Source organism: Camelus dromedarius, chromosome 10, assembly GCF_036321535.1.
Source record: "Camelus dromedarius isolate mCamDro1 chromosome 10, mCamDro1.pat, whole genome shotgun sequence".
Classification (NCBI taxonomy): Eukaryota; Metazoa; Chordata; class Mammalia; order Artiodactyla; family Camelidae; genus Camelus; species Camelus dromedarius.
In genome coordinates, this window is record NC_087445.1 from 60,266,792 (window position 1) to 60,287,795 (window position 21,004).

General features: G+C 44.1%; 1 protein-coding gene across 1 annotated transcript; it reads right to left on the reverse strand.

Moving 5' to 3' along the window:
* Nucleotides 1–33: 33 nt before the first annotated feature.
* On the reverse strand, nt 34–14,443 carry WDR31 (WD repeat domain 31). The gene is made up of 10 exons (XM_031450225.2): nt 14,359–14,443; nt 8,187–8,330; nt 7,612–7,744; nt 6,076–6,150; nt 5,233–5,377; nt 5,033–5,133; nt 3,777–3,844; nt 2,663–2,804; nt 1,119–1,281; nt 34–901 (listed from the first exon to the last, which is right to left on the reverse strand). Exons 2-10 carry the CDS (start codon nt 8,231–8,233, stop codon nt 741–743), a joined length of 1,035 nt encoding a protein of 344 aa, XP_031306085.1. The 5' UTR covers nt 8,234–8,330; nt 14,359–14,443; the 3' UTR covers nt 34–740.
* Nucleotides 14,444–21,004: the final 6,561 nt, after the last annotated feature.

A 21,004-nucleotide genomic window follows, 5' to 3' on the forward strand; every position in this document is an offset into this window, starting at 1 on the left:
GTTTGTATAAAACTAAATAAAAATATCAAAATATACAAATGAAAAATTTTAGCTTTAATCTCTCCATTTTCTTATCCACAGAACAGGTTTGATAACTCATGTAACCCTGGGTGAGGGCCGTGGTCATCAGCCTCCTCGAGCCGTCTCAGGTCTCATTTTCACGCAGCCCCAGCACCCGTGTAGGAGGCTTCCGAGGGCAGGCAGGGTTTGCCTCCTCCTGCTCCGCGACTCCGAGGAGAGGCCAAGGCTTTTGCTTTCTTGCCCTAACTTTGATCTTTCACATTGTTAAGGGTCAGTGATTAGAGCTTAATCTCATGTCTACAATCCATTTCATCTATGTGTTATTCTTTCTCAGTCAGATAATTGTGAGGCAACCAAAACAGAGTTTCTCTCCCCTCTGCATTTTTTTCTTTTGTAGAGACATGGAAAAGGTCAGTTCAATAGACTCAGACCCTGTGTTCTGAGCCATGAACTTTTTTTTTTTGAAGAGCAGTCCCCAAAGCTCATTAGAAATTGCATTTGGATTTAACTTAGATTGAGAACTTTATGTTTCTAATCTGTGCACCTGATTTTGAACCACTGGACTTAAATTGACTTCTAATACTGCCATACCTTCTAAGGGAACCTAAGCAAAGAACACCAGCCCCACATTGCCCTCCCAGGGTAACAGGGACAAACACAGTCACACTGAGAAAGGAAGGGGCCACAGTTTGCTATTGTCCAGGGAAGGTCTCTTGGCCTCAGAATGCTGCCACTTCCCGCAGTTCCAGTCCTTGGCTGTGGTCCACCCTGAGTAAGTGAATTCCTCTGCTGAAACTTGCACACAATGAGGAGGTGGTGTCAGCAACAGCCAGGGAAGTCAAGGGTCCTGATCCATCCAGAGACAAGGTGGAAAGGCAGGCTGGGGAGGGAGGGGGAGCCTGCAGGTTAGGCCAAGAGTGCAATATCTTGAAACATCCTTGTGAGAAACCCACAGAAATAAAGCACATACTACGTGCATCTAACCCAGATGAGAGGCACCACGTGCTTCAGAGGAACGTAAACTGGCAGGGAAGTCAACCCCAAGACTTCAACTATAGAAAGGAGCAGGAGGGGGACAAGGAAAGATGGCTCCTTACCTCCAGTATCTTGGTTCCAGATCTTCACCTTGCAGTCATGTGATGAGGTAGCAATTACAGGCATCAAGGCTAATGCCCTTGGTAGAAAGACACAGGATGCAACAGTCTGGAAATGCCCCTTATACTCACAGATTCTGTTCCGCGTCTGCCGAAGGTCCCACAACTGCAAAGTAGTGACAGAGGCTAGCTCACATATACATATTTCTCTAGCTTCATATATACTTCATTCACTGATACCCGTCTCACCACCCTCTCATGATGCATCGCTTCCCTCCACTTACCTCCTCACATGGCCACCCCTTATCTTCATCCATCCCATCCACACATCCAAACATCCAGCCACGCAGTGACTATTCTGAGCATCAACTAGGTCTCAAATAATCTGGGTTAAGGATGTGCCAGAGGGTTGCTTCCTTCCCCATCAACATCATGGTTAGGGAAGTGAAGGTTCCCAGTCCTACAGCCCAGTGGGGCAGTAGGGGGTTGCCTACTTTCTATGACAGCTCACGAGCTGCCTTATATCAGCTTCTTGGCATCTGTGGATGAGAAGTACATACAGGTGCAAACCCTCTGATTTAATGCCTAGATGCTGAATCTCAGTATAGGAAGACTAGATTCTACAAGGGAGGCAACAGTCATGCCATCCCACTCTTGTTGATACAAATCAGACCACACCTGGCAAATAATATGCATGGAAGGGAACAAATGGAATTGTGTCCAAAAATAATGAAATCATTGGACACCATGTCATCCAGGGAACAGCTGCAGGAGCTGGAAATGCTTGGAGACAAGATGCTACATCAACAGCCTGAAATTCAACACCTCAACCTACCACTTACTAGAGGTGTGGTCTTGTACAAGAGATTTCAACAAGAGATGTCTCTATTTCCTCATCTATAAAATGGGAACTATAATAATACCTAACTCATGAGGTTGTTTTAAGGATTAATGAGATAATGCATGGAATGTGCTAAGCCCGGTGCCTCGCACATAATGAATATTTGATAAAATGGGAGTTCTTAATGTTCTATTTGGATTAACTAGATAAGCCTTTTAACTGACATTCTACAATTAAGAATCTAAGGTAATTTGGAGGAGCCTAGGCAATCTATCCTGAAATTAATTGCAAGGAAAAATATATGGGTAAGGGGTGGGGTGGGCCCTTGACTGACACTGGAGCTCCGAACTTCCTGAAGAGCTTGGACGTCCTTTACTGTGGCCACATGTACAATACGGATGTACTTGGTTCTTCCCCTTTCTAAGCTCTGTTGGGAGGAGGGACATTAGCAGGCTGATTCTGTGTTTAGCACCTTTCTATCTTGACTCCCATCACATTTGTCTTTCTATGACCAATGCAGAGAGCCCTAGGCAATGGATGTTTCTGGAAAGAAGCATCTGAAATGCAAAGAAGCGCTTACAGTATGCACTTGCAATAGGCCTGAGACGTTAGAAGAGCCTGCCTGTGTAGCCCAGAACATGTATGAGCCCAGAGGAAGTAATTTCTCATCAGCAACCCAACACCTGGACCCCACACAGTCTCTTACTGTGGCTTCACAGCCTTCTCCTCCAAAGCCGCTGCTGCAGGAGATACACCTGTGTCCATCCTCACTGACCTCGCAGTAGGTCTGGATGTGCTGCTTTACGGGAAATACATGAGCTACATGCAGCCCCCGACTGTCCCACAGTCTGAAAGAAATTACAGCAGGAACTGGGTTTGCAGTAAATGTGCTGAAATGCACCTGGAATAGCCCGCCAACATAAAAGTCTTGGCTCTTTGCTGCTTCGGAACGTCACGATTTACCTAAAAACAGCAACATGAACCAGATCAGTCTCAGAGATTCCAAAGCTGGCAGGAAATAACCAGATTGAATGACATCTGAGTTCTTTCTATTTTGAGATCTAATTACTAGGAATCTAGACCAAGCATCTTCATTGTACAAGTTAATTTGTTAATTTGGTCCTTTGGGATACTACTTTCAACAGACAGGATATTTCTGTGCCTGTGATTTAAAATTTTTTAAAAAGACAGTTATCATAATAGAGAGGAACAGTCATCGTTCTAGAATCAGATGCAAAGCATTTACAGGTCTTGGCCAGCCTGGGCCATGGGATCCACTAGGGAGTGTTTTGTTTTACCTCTTGTCTCATTTTTACCTCTTTATCTCATTCCTACATTTTCTAAGTAGAATCTCTTCTGAGATCCAAAGTTTCTAGTTGTGCTTTCTAGTCTAGAAAAATTTACTTATTTGACTCCCCTGATGGTGATTCTGACCCTGCTTCCACAGGGAGAGCTTCACCTGAGGGCTGGGTGATCAAGAACATCTGGAGCCCAGCAAGGGCAGCTGGTAGACTTGGGCAGCTTGAAGGGGTGGGACGAGCAAGTCACTGACCCTGAGGTTAATCTGAACACGTTCCCACTACAGGGCCTCGCAGAATCACCTGCTTTGAAACTAACCAGAACAAGCTGACCTCCTGCCATTCAGTCTCCACTCAGATGATCCGTGGAGCCAGATCAGAGAGGCCCCAGCACCAGCGAGGGGCGGAGGGGTGGAAGGTGCGGGGAAGGGCACAGCAATGTAGAGAAGCAGAGTAGGAACAGAGTCATGGGTGCCACAAACCTTCACCAGAAACACCTTCACTGCTGCTCAGTAAGCCCACCTGATGGTTTTATCTTCAGAGGTCTGGAGTATATATGGTTCTCTGGGGACCCAGCACAGGTGAGTGACCTGGAACAAGCAAACTTTTCAAAACTTCTCCATACCATGTCATTCCTCTGCTGTTAATTCCTGTAGACTTTGCTAAATAGCCTCTCTGCCATCACTTCTCAAGGATGCTGAACTAGCAATCTGACTTAAGGGATTTGATGTTTCGCAGACACCCACTAGTCACGCTGTACCTGCATCTCGCAGGTTAGCAGCAGCAATGGTAGTAGCTGGGCCAGTTGTGAGTACTGAAATGCATGCCGGCACTCTCAAGAGTGCCTAAAACCCAAACACATGGGTGTTTGGTGCCTGAAACCACTAAAGAGAGCAGCCCCTGTTTTAAAGTGGGACCAGTGAAACCCTAGCCCACGGCCTCGCAGGGTTCTGTAAGCGTTCTTGTTTCTTTATCCCTGCAGCCCTCTGCTGGACAGGCATGAAACAGTTCTCAAAACCACCCAAGGTGTCAGGATTTTCTCTCCTTCCCAGCAACTTGCACAAATATGGAAGGCACAGGGCAAGCACACCTTACCATTGGCGGTTGTCTTCAAAACCAGAAAAGATGACTATGACTGACATTTGATGACCACTAAAGGAATGTTAATGTGTCAGGTGATAGAATTCTCCCCATTTTATAAATGAAAACACTGAGACTCTAAGTAAGTTTCTTGGGGTCACACAGCTTAAAAGTGACAAATCCACGATCTGAAACTATGTATGACTAACCCCAAAGGTTGCAGAACTGATGTATGAGTCTGCTACCAGAAAACACTAGTCTTCATAAACAGAGCAAATTATACATAAAGCAAAAAGATCATGCCTGTTTCTCTGCATAATGTTACAGAACACACAATAACCATAAGCTGTGAGCTCCTGGAGGACACGGACAGTGTCCTGGGTCACTAATCCTGCTTCTAGCACAGTGTCTGGCCCCCAGAAGATATGGAATAACTATGTCTTGAAGGAATAAGTGAGGATACCGCTTAAAACTCCAATATAAACTAGTGGAGTTGTTCTCTGGAGCAGAAGACCTTAAGAGCTCATCTAATCGAATAATCCTGAGAGGCTGGGGTCTGATGGAGGGTTAGAGGTGAGCAGTAAGTAGGACCCAAGCCTCTAATGCCTGGTCCTGGGACTCCCGACCTCTCTCCCAGGCCCTTCCTCACCCCACGCTCCCTTCTGCTGCCCTGCTCTGTACCATGTCTGACTTCGTACCAGGTTCCTGGAGACTGACACTCTCTCGGCACACTGTCCGGTCCCCACATCCCACAGAAGCAGGCTGTTGTCACGGGAGCCAGTGCACAGCTGTGATGAGTCTTGGGAGACAACGGCAGGAAAACGGTCCATGAGATGGGCCCGGAACAGAGCTTTTCAGAAAGCACAGCGGTGCTGGGAAGAGATTGGATTTACTTTACCTGGACTCACAGCCAACCCAGTGACCACCATGGTGTGGCCAGAGAACTGCTGCCTTGGTTGTGAGGAGCCTTCCAAGTCCCACATCATGACCATCTTGTCGCGAGAGGCGCTGAAGAACTGGTCTGATTTGCGAACACAGGCTATCTGCTCAAGAGAAAAAAGCTCTGGTGTGTGTGCTTGTTTGCCTGGAAAAAAGACCCGAGGGTAAGTGTGCTAGAGCCTTGCGGGCTCTCAGTCTGGTTCAAAATGCACCGTGTCTGGCAGGGAAATATACTCTGTGCTATGTGATGGTCGCTGATGCCTAGTTTCATTATGATGGAGTTTGCATCTGAATTTCTGGTTCATTTTGGTACACTTCCGAGAGGGGACTTATAGAAACTGGCATTCTCTTATCATTTTTGCTGTAAGCTCACTCTACTCTGCAGTGCTATTTAACAAATTAATTTGTATTTAACTATTGTTGGCTTTTAAAAAAATTTCCCCAACTAGACTACAAGGTTCCTGAGCATGGAGATTGTGACATTTTTCTAGCCCTAGTAAACACTGTGTAACCCTTTAATACACGTCTCTGTTAAGTTAGGTCGGGAAGAGTTATTCTCAGCTGTCCGCTATTCATCACCTGTGCTAGGAAGGGCTTAATAATGAAAGACAAATTGTGTCTAATACCTGTAACGACGGCTCAGTGAACAGTTTGCTCTGCTCGTCCTGGAGCAGGGCTTCACAGCATCGCATGAAACCCTGCATTTTTCCTTAACACTGGATAGTTACTCTTACTACCTAGAGCTATTAGATACTAATTCAGTTCCAAATTTTCCTCATGGTAATAATCATATGACAATTACCTTGGTAATTTCACGTTCATGTCCTTTGAACCTTTTCACCACATTTCCAGCTCTCCAGTTATAGGCCACCACTGTCTGCAGAGTCATTAGAATATTTTAGTTTAACTGAATTTCTGTTTAACTGAAACCATAAGCCTTTACCCCATTCTCTACATAATGTCTTCCTCTCTGTCAAGGTTTTATTATTGCACCGCTCCTCACAGCCCCCTACTTTGAGTCCCTCTGTCTCCCCCAGAGACACTGGGCCCCTTCTCCAGGCCTTACCGATGGGTTTGGGATAACACTCCCCAAGGGGAACTGATCTGGGGTGAGGTTGTGGTTGTAGATGCTGAAGGAGAATCCACATGGGATTAGATTTTTTTTCACTAACTGTATCATACTTTTCTCTTTTTTTAAATTTACCATCTTAATCATTTCTAGGTGTCCAATTCAGTGGTGTTAAGTATGTTCACATTGTTGTGAAACAGATCATACTTCTTTTTCTCATTCCAAAATAAAAAATCTCATCCATAATCCCATCTGCCAGAGAGAATCATTGTTAAAATTTTCTTTCTATCCTCTTTCCAAGTATATACTTAAATATTTTGTTATGGGTGTTTCTTCCCTTAAACAGGATTTCAGAAGCATTCTCTGGCCCAGTCTCTGTAGTGCATTGCATGAGAGGAAGGAGCATGTTAGCACTTGACCTAGTTAAATCCCAGTTTCTTAATCTGCAAAATGGAGAGGATAATCCTTGCGCTATCTACCTCTCACAAGTGACAATTATGTAAATAAAATTCCATATTTCTCAGATGACATAGATGTTGAGACAAAATACTGCCAATTAAATTATGATATCGTGCTTTATCATCAATTTTGATGCATCCTGATTTCAGAGGTGTTAAAATGTGGAAACACGTGTATCTTAGAATCAGTGAAATACACTAAGAAAATGGAATTTGAATATTCTAAATGGCTACTGAAAATGAGAGACATTATTTATTACAAAAGAATCAATGTTTTTGCTACTGAGATCCTAGCTCTGAGTGCTCTGATAGAGCCAAATACATGGGGGGAAGAGAAAGCAACCAGATTCAAAGTGACAACTGGGATGCACCCCAGTGCAGACATTTTGGCAAAAGAGATGCATAGAAGAGAACAGAAGCCTCCTTTTGCTGACAGGTATGTCCTGTGTCTGCACATAGGTGTGAAAATGGATTGGCTGGAATAATGATATTAGTCACTTATAAAAAGCATGTGGGTGGTATGGCAGAGTGCCAAGGATCTTACCATTTAATCCTCATGACTGTTCTGTGCAGTTGGCATCACTATCCCCATTTAACAGATAAGGAGACTGAAGCTCAGGAGAATTAAAAGACTTGCCCAAAGTAATAGGAAGGGGCAGAGCAGGAATTTAAACCCAGTGTTTCTAATTGTAAAGCTGATGTTTTTACATACTCAACGTTGCTGCCAGAAATGCAAAACCAGCATTTCCTTTCCAAATATCTTCCCTTCTCTGCAATAAGCTTGTTCCCTGGGAAGCACCGCAAACCCCACCTTATCTTTTCCTCCAGAGACACAGAGGTCTGAGTTCAAAGCGGCAACAACAGAGACGGTATCCACGTGAGCTGGGCTGTACTCTTGAAAAGCTTTAGTTTGAATTCTCTCTTCTATAATTCCATCAGGCCTGCTAAAGAGAGGATGAAAAATGAGGGGCCCAATGGTATGGGGTGCACAGCGGAGCCAGGGGAAGAAGAGTGTGGGCTATGGTAGCAATTCAGGCCAGGCTGAGGAGAAAGACAGAAAAAGAGTAGAGAAGGCAGACCCGCTGACATTGCCGGAAATGGTGTTATTAACTCTGTAAATGCTCAGAATGAGTGAATGACTGGAATCTGATAAAGGAAGAAGCCGGAGTCTTTGCTCACTCTAGAGATGATTCCCAAAGATGTAGGGGCCCTCTCTGTGTGGCTGCCGATGCTAGCTACTAAGCTGTTTCTTATCCAAAAGGAAAAAAGGCCAAACCAACTGTTCAGAGAAGGTCATCAATGATCGCTGTGGGCCTTCTCTTTCTTTAGTGGAGAATTTTAATGCAGGCTGATAAAACTTGGGATCCCGAGGTAGGACTGCTGTACCTGTATTTATACGTGCTGTGTTTGAGTTTGCTTTGCAGTTTCCCCATCACTGCACAGAACCTGCACGAAACCTTCTGGGGAAGAGCTCATTTCAGATGGCACCTGCATAGCAGCATCCCTTGTGGCTGCTGGAAGTTGTGTTCCCTGTTTAGTAAAAAGGAGAATACATACCGTTAACTGTGCTAGGCACGATAATGGTAGGTAGTATGGTTATGTAATAATAATTCCTTGTTTTTGAAAAAGACTAATTGTACGCATTTGCTTTTCCTCCTTTCCCTGCCTCACTCTTATGGCCCTGGGAATGCATCCTCCAGGAAAGCATTAGCAGACAAAAACAAAAACAAAAGTGGTTTAAAAAATACTAAGATGTTCCCCAGTAAGTCAAATACAGAATTCCCATGTGATCCAGCAATTCTGCTTCTGGGTATATAGCCAAAAGAATTGAAAACAGGTGTTCAAACCAAAATTTATACGTGAGTGTTCATGGCAGCACTGTTCACAACAGCCAAAAGGTGAAAACAACCCAAATGTCCATCAGTGGATAAATGAATAAATAAAATGCTATGTTATCAACAGAATATTATTCAGCCATAAAAAGGGATGAAGTACTGATAAATACTGTATAACATGATGAACCCTGAAAACAGACTAAGCAAAAGAGGCCAGTCACAGAAGGCCACATATTATATGAATCTATTTAAATCTAAAGAGACAGAAAGCAGATTAGTGGCTGCCAAGAAAAAGGGGAATGCAGAGTGGCTATTTAATGGGTACAGAGTTGCCTTTGGGGCAATGAAAATGTTCTGGAACTAGACAGTGGTGATGGTTACATAACATTGTCTATTAAAAAGAATAATAATAAAGTTTATGTTATGTATATTCTGCCACAAAATAAATACAGAGAGTGTGTATTTGAAAATAATGAATAATTTATACTAGTGAAGCTTCTTGAAAAGGAGCCGTAGTTATTCTAAAAGGTTATAACCTTTCTAACTTGCCAGATTGCTGTTAAGTAATTTCACTGTGACACTTCGCTAAATCAGTGTGCCAGGGTCATGAGGTTATTCTGTAGTAAGAATGAGATGCAGAGATAACGACGCTAGATGAGACAATACAGGTAATGACCTGACCAGCAGTTCTCAAAGTGTCATCTCAGGACAGCTGGGGATTCCTGAGAGCCGTTCAGGGAGTCTGTGAGGGCCTCCTTTTTCCAACTATGTCTGCGTGAGGCCTGACTTTCTTCTTATACTACAACCCACACGACATACTGCACTAGACTGAATGCAGAAGCAGACATGAGAATCCAACTGTCTTCTGTTTAAGCCAAACAGTAAAGAGATTTGCAAAAATGTAAAACAATACCACCCTCTCATACACTCATTCAGGAAACACCCCCTAACACTGACTGTGTGCAGGTCCAATACTAGTTGTTGGTGAAACAGAGGAAAAAAGAGACGGGGAGAAGTGGCCGGTGTAGACATCTTGTTGGGACTGAAGGTATGTGGCTAGGACCTAATCGCAGCTACTCTGGGTCATGTTCCTCTGCAACTAGCTGTCCCCTGAGATGCCAGAGGACAGAGGGAAGAAAATGGGGAGGTAGGAATACCCAGTCCCCATTTCTTCTGGGGCTCTGCTTAAAGAAATTCTAGGAGATGAGTGTCTTATGAGCACAGTTGAGACAGGAGGGAAAGGGGCAAGACACAGACCAAACACGAGATAAAAGAACAAGGGGCACAGCTGTTGGGATACGATAAAGACCAGCTAGAACCAGCTGAGACCAAGGCGGCTTTGGGAACAGTCCGGTCATTGACCTTTAGCTTAATATACCTTCACTGTAATACCAAAAGCCACTCCCCTTAGGCCATGACAGTTCTGAGGTGGACCATAAAAGGTCAAAAAGTGGCCAGTGGCCCAATTCCTGGGACATCCTCAAAATAGCAAGAATATTCCTCCCACTCGTTAGCCTACGAAATTACGTCACCCGTGAAAACACTATGACCCCGTGCCCGGGGGCTGCTCCCACTTTCTGCGACGGTCTGCATTCTGCCTCTGGAGTGTGTATCTCTCTAAATAAGCCTGCTTTCCCTTTACTACAGCTCACTCTTGAATTCTTCCCTGCGAGAAGCCAAGAACCCTCACTTAGTGGCCACCCTAAGCACTCCTGCAGGCCCCAGGACATGACATCTCCCTCTCCCGAACGCGATCAGCCTAGTTCTAGGAAGAACAGTCTACAGGGAGCCATGGCAGCTAAAATTCACCAGGTATTCTCAATCATATCACTACCTTTAAACCCCAGAGTTTTCCAGAAGAATTTCAGCCTATGCTTTGAGAAGTTGCCAGAATTTACCTCCTGACAAGAATCGGTAACCACTACAGAAGGCAATGCTGTGAAAAGAACACTGTGAGTGGCATCAAGAGCCCTGGGCTGTAGCCCCGCCTGCCTCATCTCACTTTCCTCCTCCATAAGAGGAAGGACTCTCATATTCATCTTTGTACCTCAACTACCTTGCACAGTGTGACAAAGACATTTACTGTGAAATAGTGAACCTAAGGTCTCTTCCAGGTCAGACATTGTAGGCTTCTCTAGAACAAGCACAAGGGTAAGCAGATAGGGCGGGAGGTAGGTCCCCAGAGGAAGAGAATCAGCCATAAGTTCCTTGATATAAGAGAAGCCATTTTAGGTCTGAGTCACACTGTGATCTAAGCCTGGCCACAAGGCTTACTCTTGACTAGGCCAGGGAGACAATAAGTCAGTTGTAAAGACTCCCAGTTCTATTTGATTAGCCTGAGGCACATTCTTGAGCTATTTTGCACAATCCCAAACCCCCTGGAGCATTCAACCACCAGACTAACTAGAACCTAATGAATGGTGATGCTGACCTTTGCTGATCCTCAGTGACTTCAATCAACTAGAGCTGGGACTCTTGTCAACCTCTGCCCCAGTTCTATGCTGAATTCTCCTCTGCCCAAGCCCCTCATGAATATGTATACACCACCTGAGCCCCTTCATAAATATGCATACACCCTTAGCTTAAAACTTCCCCAATTTTGTTGTTCAGAGACACTGCTTTGGGAAAGATCCCCAGTGTTCTCCTTGCTTGCTGCAAGGAATAAATCCTTTCTTCTCCTGCTCTTTGGCTTATTTGTGTCTTTTGGCTGGACAACCACCAAGAGGCAAATCCAGGTTTCCTGGTAACACAAGCATGCGCACAAGAAAAATTCCAAGATAGTTTTCAAAAAGCTTGGAATATTGCATTGTTGGTAGACAGACAGATGTTGCAGGGCTTCCTGTCAATCTAACCCACTTTTTCAACACTGTCATCAAACTAAGGACAGATGCCATCCATAGATCTAGGTCACTGGAAACTGCAGATGTTATAAATGGATTGGCTCTGCTTAAAATTAATTGGATTCTTAGCTGGTATTTCAGAGAGTCACTTCCCATCTGAAGAGTATTCATGGGACATTCTAAGGAAAAGATAACATTTAGAATTACCCTCAAACCAGTAGGATCTTCTTGGTGAGCTGCCGTATTCAATGCTTTGTAATGTTTATCCTTTGGAAAATAGTTCAGGCAGCCACTTCCTAATCTCTATAATTAGTGAAAAGACACTTAAATTAATCTCTTCTCTGTCTAAGCTTATGTTTGCACTGAAAGGAGATTTACAAGGTAAGTAAGAGATTGCTAAGTGTAGTTTTTCCTCACAAAGAAAGAGGTATCTTACAAAATTCCAAGATTTTATAACTTGCACATTTCCAATAATTAGGGAAACTATACTATAATTATACAACTTTTTAAAATATGCAAAATAAGGTATGTTTAAGCTCATCATTAAACATTTTTATTTTACTCATAGAATTTCTGTTCATCAAAAATCTTCAGAGGTGACTGCTTACTTCAGAGCTTATTGTTTTTGTGAGAAAGGCAATTTCTCATGTTTAAAATAGTGCTTTAATAAGCATGAATCACAGAACTTGAGAGTGGAAGAGCTTTTCAAAATCATCACATACAAACTCTTTATTTAAAAATCTGGAAAATGTGAGGAGAAACATTGTTTGCTGCAAATTATAATTAGGTAGCTCTCTTCACTTCTAGTCCAGAATTTCCATTATAAACATCTACAAAGAAGAAACACAGTTTTACTGCATTTTAACAACTCTATTTTTAAAATTCAAATAAATACAATTATCAGTTGACAGCATAGCTTATTCTAAAAATTAAGAGCAGTACAAAATAGAATAATATTTAATTAAGTGCATTAGCCTCTAAATGAGGCCTGGGTCTGAATTACAACTCTACTGCAACCTAGGGCAAGCTGCTGAACCTCTCTCTCAGTTTCCTGTATGTAAAATGGGAAAATAACTCTATCACTGGGCTTCTGTGAAGATTAAAAATAGCACTTAAAATGTGCCAAGGACTGTTCTAAATGCTTTATATTTAAATCATTTAACCTATTCCACAAGCCTCTGAGCTAGACATTGTTAGCATCCTCATTTTGCAGATAGGAAAAATCAAGCACTGAGATGTCAAGTAACTTGCCCAAGTTTACAAATAAGTTGCAAATAAGAGCCCAAGCTTAAACTTGAATCCAGGCGTTCGGACTCCAGAGGCTTTGCTCTCGACCACCTTACTATACTGCATCTCCATAAAAGCTAGTAGGTCTAAAGCTCATAGTTCAACCAGGCAAACTGTTAGTAACAAATGAGGACTACTGGCATGATTACTAGATTAACAGTGATAGCAATGCCGAAAACAGCAATTTCACTCTTATTAATTCTACTCTTATTACACATACATTAAACTTACATTACAGATATGCACAGAGAACATATACAAGTGGATATGAGTCTAGAGAATATTAAACTGAAGCCGATTATGTCTCCTGAACAGAGTGACTGATCACACTAAGGCTAAGAATTTGTTATTATGTTAGATAATATATAGCAAGGCAATTTAAAAGCTTGAAAACAAAATATTTGTACTTAGATATGTCCATGTTGTAATTTATTATGAAGTAGACTAAGAAATGAAAATACTATTCAGTTGTCTGCTGTTGTTTATATTGTGAACATACACTATACTTGAGAGGAGAGATAGTATCTTATTTATTTTTGTATTTGCACTTTAAGTATAGCCTGGGAGAAAAGATGCAAGGCAAACATCTCTTCAGTGAATGAATGCCATACTAAGGTGGGAGTCTGCTTGGCAAGAAGCTTTTTAAGGACTCAACAACATGAGGGTCCTTTAAAACTGCCCAACAACAAACCCTTTAGGGAGTAGTTGCCCTGCCCTGTCCCAGATTTCAGGTCTGGAAAGGCTGGAGAGGACTTGGGAAATGGCTCTCAATGTACTTGTTGGTTCCAGATGGAACCAGGCCTAAATCTGAATCCCAGGACCCATTTCTGCCCCAGTCTGTCTTCCAAAGGCCTTGATATATCCAGTGTTCACTCTAAACATAACTCACAGAATTCTCTTTTAACTCTGCAGTACAACATTCTTTGATATACTCCAGCACATATTCACCTGTTATTTTCCACGAAGAAGCTGGGACTCAAGAATTGTAACTTGCTAAAGGTCACACAGGTGCGAAACTGAGGTACAGGACCCTATTCCCCTAGACTCCTGGCCCACTGTTCACGTAAATGATGATTTCGTATCTCCCTCCCTCTCCCCAAATCTCTCTCTCCATACATCTAAACTACACTCTAAGAGACCAAGGAATCTAAACCAAAGCTCAAACAGAAATAAAACCACAAGGACGTGGGAAATGGTTTGATTTGAACTTCTAATGGTATAGATATGGGAAATTGAGCCCCAGAGAATAAGCAAGTCTTGCCCGAAGTCATTCAGGTGATCAGTACTAGGCCAGAAGTCCCAAGGTTGCCCCAAGTTTGAGGACAACCTGTTCGCAGTTTTTCTTTTCTGGCCTTTCAGATCACAAATGCCCCTTGCCCTCCAATGCGAAAGGCCAAAGCTTATTTTTGATGGTGGGGGGGGGGGGGGGGACGTTCGCCCAAGATGGGAACGTAGCGCCACCCAACCCAAGGCCGGTCCTGGGAACCCCTTCCCTGCTTCAGCCAGGTGGGCGGCTGCGGCTCAGAGAGCGCGAGGGCTCCCACCTCCCCGCCCGCCATATGCACCCTTTCCTCCCGCCTCGTTCTCCATACCCACCAGCGGACCAGCCGGGCCAGGAGCCGAGGCCGACTGGGGGCACCAACCCCGAGGGCATCCACAGCCTCCCGCGCCTCCGCCCTTAGCAACGAGGCGCGCGTTGCTAAGGCGGGAGTCCGGGCGAAATGCCTCCGGGCGCCCTCGCCAGCCGCCGAACCGCGGTTCCGCCCGCCTGACGTCTCCCAAGGGTCGAGCCGAGAGCGCCTCGCCCTGCTTTCTTACTGCAGCAATGCGTGGATGAGGTTCCAGAGAATAAGACAGATGTGCCAAGACCACGCCGCCAGAGAATCTATATTATCCAAAGAAAGCAGGTATCACTGTAATATACACAGAGAAAGCACTTAATAAATGCCACCTTTTAAATTTTTATTCGCCCAGATAGAAATGTTGCTTTTTTCCTTTGGAGTTTCCCCTGAATCCACCCAGAGATCCCTCCTTTGTAAGCTTCCCCAGATCTCCCACTCCCCTATCCCTTTCATTCTTTCTTTCATCAAACCTTTGCAGCCCAGCACCACAGCAAAGAGACCCCTCAGTACCTTCTTGAGATCCAGTGGAAAGACAGTTCCAGAAATAACAGCAGCTACAAGACGAAGATTTTGTAGTTGCAGTCACATTGCCTCTAGACTAGAGTCTATTCATCTCTGTATTCCTAGTACATAGCACTGGGTTTACTAGGTGGTTGTTGAATGTTGAATGAATGAGTGAGTGAATGAATGAATGAATGGCAGGGACTCTAGCCAACATTTCTTTTGCACTCTGGTAGGTACCTCCTGCAGTGAGCAGAACTGCCTTCAGTGAAGAAATGGAGTTTCTGAAAGTTAGGTGCCTATGGCAACAGGGGTTGGGGTGGTGAGGAAAATTTACCTTCACAGAGTATCAGGGCTGGCCATTGTGTCTATCTTCCAACCCAGAGAGGGAATCCCCTCCACAGCATCCCTGATAGGGGTTCTTCCATCCCTCAGTGATGATGCATTCACTAATTTACTAGTCAGTGGCCTGTTGTTAGGAGACTTCCTTCTGGCAGGAGCTGGAATCTACCCTCATGCCCACTTGTAACACTGATCTTAGTTGAGAGTTTAGGATTCTCCCTAAAAACTTAATCCCTCTTCCCCAAAACAATCTGGCAACTCTCAACCAGGAGAGACTGATTGCTTTGTCCTGGGGCCTGGGTGTGGCTACAAAGTGGACTTTCTGGATCCTTGCCTATAAGATGCTCCAGCTCTGACGATGCAGCCCCCTGGAAGATGCTTTAGGCTTAAAGCACCTGAGACTCCCATACTGGTATCTCTAGCCAGATTTCTCTTTAGAGCTGCATATTCACCTGCTTCCTGCTCATCTCTACCTTGCTGTCTAAAAGGCACCTCATCCTTGACATGACTCATGCTGGAAACATCATCTTCCCCCCAAACCGGTTCTTCCTCTTTTCTCTCTGAGTGCTGGGCACCACCATTCATCAATCACCCAACCAATGCCAAGGATCTAGGAGTCACTGGTAACTTTATCTTCTCCTTGTTTGAGAACAATCGCCAGGACTTCTCAATTCTGACTCCTAAATATTCCCAGAATAAAAACCTCTCCACTTCTCTCTACCTACCAACTTGGGTCAGGCCCACATTATCCTAGGGTGTGATAGATTAAAAATGGCCACGAATTCTTTGTAGCTTCTCCCGTCAGAGCTGGCCTTATAATTTGTTTTGACCAATAGAATGTGGTGGAAGTGACATTGTGCAACTTCTGAGTTTAAGCCTCAAAAGCCCTAATAGTTTCTGCTGTTGTCTTCTTGGAACGCTACCACCATGGGAAGAAGCCCAGCCCAGCCTATGTTAGACGTGTGGCCCATCCAACAGGTAGCACCAAACGCCGGACATATGAATGAGACTATTGTAGACCGTCCAGCCCCAGTGGGGCAATCAGATGACTGCAACCACATGAGTAAACATCAGAAGAACAGCCCAGCTGAGCCCAGCCCAATTTGCCAACCCACAGAATTGTGAGCAAATCAACAGTCGTCATTTTTAAGCCACTAAGCTTTGGGGTGCTTTGTTATACACAATAGATAAGTAATATCCAAATTCCTTCATTAGGTCTATGTGTCTTGGGATACAGCTCTTGAGCCACATCTTCCACCTCGGCCACCCACACTGTAGGCTTCAGTGGTCGAAACTACTTGCAGCTGCCTGGCTCATTTCGCTGTCACCTTTGATTCCTCGCACAGGTGTTCCCTCTGCCCGGCTCCCTTATACCCTTCACCTATCCTTGTCTGGCTATTTAACCTCAGCTTAGAGGCCATCTCCCTCTTTACCTTCAAGTCTTCCCTACCATCCCTGTCCTTCTCCAGACTGAGTTAGTAGTCCTTCCTTTGTGCTTACAAAGCCCCCACACTTTCCCCAACATAGTATAATTTTTCATTTACTTGTCTCACTCGCTTACTGTGAGTTCCATGTGGGCAGTGACTGATTTTACACTTGGATTTACTGCTGGTGTCTAACACAGGGTCTAACACAGCACTGCAATAAAAAATTCCACTATGATGTTAGCGTTCTATATCTGTGCTGTCTCATATCCTAGCCCTGAGCCACCTGTGGCTATTGAGCACCTGAAATGTGGCCACTGCAGCCAAAGAACTGGTTTTTAAATTAAATTTCATTTTAACTTTAAATTTAAGTAGCCACATGTGTCTAGTGGCTATGGTACCGGACAGCAAAGGTCTAAAACATAGCAGATGCTCATTGAGTACTTTTGAATAAAAAAATGAAAGGGGAAGACAGTCATGGACAGCCAATTAGGACATGAGATAAAATGCTATGGATGTAAGCAACGTAAATTCATGTTTCTCCACCTCCCCCCTCACTTATCCTCCCCTCAGCTTACCACTACCAGTGCCTCTAACTCTGCCTCATATAAATAAATATAATCCTAGTTATTGGCTCTTTACTTCCAGAGCTGGTTATTCCAAGCTGGACTTGCCCAGTTTGATCTTGTCCCTCCTCTGAGGTGGGCTAGTCCTGAGAGCCTTCCAGACACAAGATCTGGTCTCATCCAGTCCCTTCTGGTCTGGCCAGAGCGGAGAGGATTCTCTCTCCTCCTCGGGGGCCCAAACTTCATCACATAGAACCCATGTGGTCTGAGTGTGTCTGCACTGTCAGGCTGCCAAGTCCCTCTAAAAGGAGACAGTTGAAATTGGTTGTTCCGGGAATGCATCACAGGAGAAAAGAAACCACAGCAATAAGAGCCTTCTTGCCACTCCTGGAAACCATGCAAACCCCAGTCAGATGACTTCCAGCCCTGACACCAGAGTCAGGCAGGCAGACAAGGGGATGGGTCTTCCATTAATGTGCCAGCCTGAGGGAGAGTAAAGATCAGAAAGGATAGTCCTTTCCCAAATATTCACTACCAAGAATTAAAAAAAAAAAAAAAAAAAAAAAAAAAGACCAAAACTCAGTGTCATAAACAAGCAAGTGAAAAGTCATGTTAAAGAGCAGAATGTACAGATAATCCAATTTTATTAAAAAAAAATCAATACATTTCCCACCTATATCATACAGTAGGGGCTAATAAATATTTTATCATGTGTGTGAGGATTTGTAAATATACTTGTAGCATCTTTTCGGTATGTGAATTGTGTTTGATTCTTTGGTGAGAGGAGAGCAGAGTTTGTGGCATAAAAATAAATTTTGCCCTTGCTGGTCCCTGTGCCTAGAGAGCTCCTTCCCCAGATGCTCCTTCCCCGGTTTGCTTGCTGTCTTTATCTAGGGCACAATTCAGTGCCACACCTCCAAGAGACTTCTTCCGTCATCCTTTCTAAATCAGCACCTCCATCCAGCCCTCTTTCCTATAATGCTTGAGTCTTTTTCATAGTTCTTACCACTTACCGACATTATATTACATTTCCATTTGTTCTATTTGTCTGGGAGAGTAGACTTTGTTCTTTACTGTTGTATCCTCAGTGTCTTAAACATGGCCTTGCACAAGGGTAGGTGCTCAATAAATCTGCAGAATGACTAAAATGTAACAAAGGTGTCCATTCTTCTCTGTCCCCAGCTCAGGGTGCCCTGCCTAGGCAAACTCTAAAGTCCGAGCATAGTCCTCCCCACTCCCACCAAGGCTCCGGAGGTCACCTTAGAGCAGCAGCTTTCAAACTTTTTTGACCATGACCTTCAGTAAGAAATACATTCAACCCAGTGCTCACACCTGCACATGTATATGTAGCGGCAACAAACTAAAAAACCCTTACTATAAACAATGCTTTCTACTTAAAAAAAAAAAAAAAGATGCTGGTCTCCATTCTTTGAATAGATTTCTCCACCTACTAATGGGTTACCAGTGCCTTCAGGCAGTGTTTCTAGGAGCAGAGGGCTCCTTTGTTTCCTAGTCTCAGGACAACTGCCACAAACGCAGATTCCCGGGTCCACGCCAGACTCTGTGAATGAGAATCTTCCTGGAAAGACTGCCTGCTTAACCACCCCTCTCCCCCACCACCCCAGGTGATCCTGAAGCCTGTTAAAGCTTGAGGGCCACCACTTGGGAGTTTATGAGTATCCTGAGGCTCCATGTGGGGACCTGTGTTGGGCAGGGTTTGATGCACAATAAGGGAAGGGGCTGATTCTCCATTTCCAGTCCATTTCAGCCCTGAGTGATGGAATGGATGATCCCAGTTTTATAAAAGTAAATCCACTCCCACCTAAGCCCCTTGCACTCTCTAGTCCCTCTGCCTGGGAGCACTTCCGGTGATTTTGCCACTGCTTTCTTGACTCCAGGGCTGCTACAGCTCCAGGGCCACCCCCAGTGAAGGGGCCCCACTTTCTCCAAGGACCTTAACCCCTTTTTACTCCCCATGCTCTTCCCAGTCTCTTTTCTATTCATACAAAATCATCTCTTTCTGTTTTCTTTGCTCTTACCATAAGGTTTAATAGCCCTCCCTACCTTCAGCCCTTTGAACAACAAAAAATTCTAACCACAATGTCTTTGCTGGCCCATTTCCATCTCCATCCCCAGAAGAGGATAAACACTGTTATGAGGCCTTCACTCTTTCATTGGGATGCACCAAAAATTTCTTTTGATGCCAGGAACATTGCGCCTCCTTAGCTGAAGAACCTCACACAATTTACATCCTGAAGACTTGCTACAAGTATATTTACAGATCCTCATATGTATAATAAAACATTGATTAGCCCCTAGTGTATGCTATATATCCAGGCTAAGCATTTTGTAGGTAAGGTCTCATTAAATTCTTGAGGCAGCCTTCAGGGATAGATACTATTATCACCCCCATTTTAGAGATGAGGGAACTGAGGCTCAGAGGGACTAAATAATCTGACCAAGATCCCATAGCTGTAAGTGGTGTAGCTTGGGGGCTGAATCCATAGGGGCTGAGAGTTGGGAAGGGTTCTCTTCCTTTTGTGCAGGATAGAGGTACCTGAAATCCTAACACACAGCGGGATGTAGTGATGTGTCTCTTTCAGATTTTGTTCTCACAAGTGTCCAGTTTTCTGATCTCAGAATGCACTGTCACCCAAGGCCAGGCCCCTTCCCCCTTTGGCTGAGTTCTCTCCCTGTCAAGACCTCCTAAAGTGGAGGTTGGGGATTGGGGAGCTGCCCTCTCCCTGTTTGCCCTGGCAGACCCGTCTGGATCTTCTGCAGAGGGTTCACTCTGACCTTAGATTCCTTTATCAAATCCTAAGAAAAAAAGCCCCAGGATAGCTCAGGTATTAGCAGTAGTTCTTTCTGGATGGATTTTTCATCCATGGGCTTATTTGTACACTTCACTTTCTTCAATAAATGTGCATTACTTTTTTCAATGCTAGTTTGATTGTTTTCAAATTAAGAACGTTTGGCTGGGGTGGGGGTGGGGTATAGCTCAGTGGTAGAGTGAGTGCTTAGCATGCACGAGGTCTTGGGTTCAATCCCCAGTACCTCCACCAACAAAAAAGAAAAAAGAAAGAAAACAAAAGGAAAAAAGAACATTTGGATGTAAATACTCTGGGGGAAATCAGCCTAACACAGATGTTCCTCCTTGAACCTTAATATATAATTTAAAAATTATTAATCATATTAACCACAAGTCAGACTGCCTGAATTCCAATCACACTGGTACCAAATAGTAACTGTGACCCCCTGGCAAAGTACTTAACCTTCATAAAATTAGGGATCATAGTGGTACTTTCCTTGTGCTATTATCAGATGATTAGCAATTGCAGCCACTTTGCTCCGGATACTGTTTTGTGTTTTAACTCATTTAATCCTCAGCACAAGTCTGTGAGGTAATTACCCATGTAATTCCCATTTTACAGGTGAGACCCTGGAGGATACTCAGCCAGTGAACAGCTAAATGGGATTTCAGCCCAGACAGTCTGATACCAGAACCTAGGTTTAAGCTCCTTGTTTCAAGTTGCCTGTTAAAAAGAGCTGTTGTGAGTATTACATGATGGAACGCTTGTAAAGCGCTTAGCAAAATTTTGGCACTTAATAAGTGCTCAATTAATAGTGCTCAATTTCCTACAGTCGCATTAATATTTGGTGTTTTATGTTTATAAAACAAACACGCATACGATGCAATTTAATTCAGCAAAAAAATCAAAAAGACTGCTGAAGCCGGCGCGATCCGGTCCGGGTGCGGGCGCCCATGGGGCGGCAAAAGTCCGGCGGG

Bases quoted from the DNA above. Each gene is read 5' to 3' on its own strand.
- WDR31 (XM_031450225.2), bottom strand. From the start codon at position 8,233: ATGGGGAAACTGCAAAGCAAACTCAAACACAGCACGTATAAATACAG. The intron at 5,378-6,075 runs GTAATTGTCATA...TCTCTTGAGCAG, and splicing joins ATGAACGTGAAATTACCAAG to ATAGCCTGTGTTCGCAAATC. The intron at 2,805-3,776 runs GTGGGCTTACTG...AATTTCTTTCAG, and splicing joins TCTGAAGATAAAACCATCAG to ACTGTGGGACAGTCGGGGGC.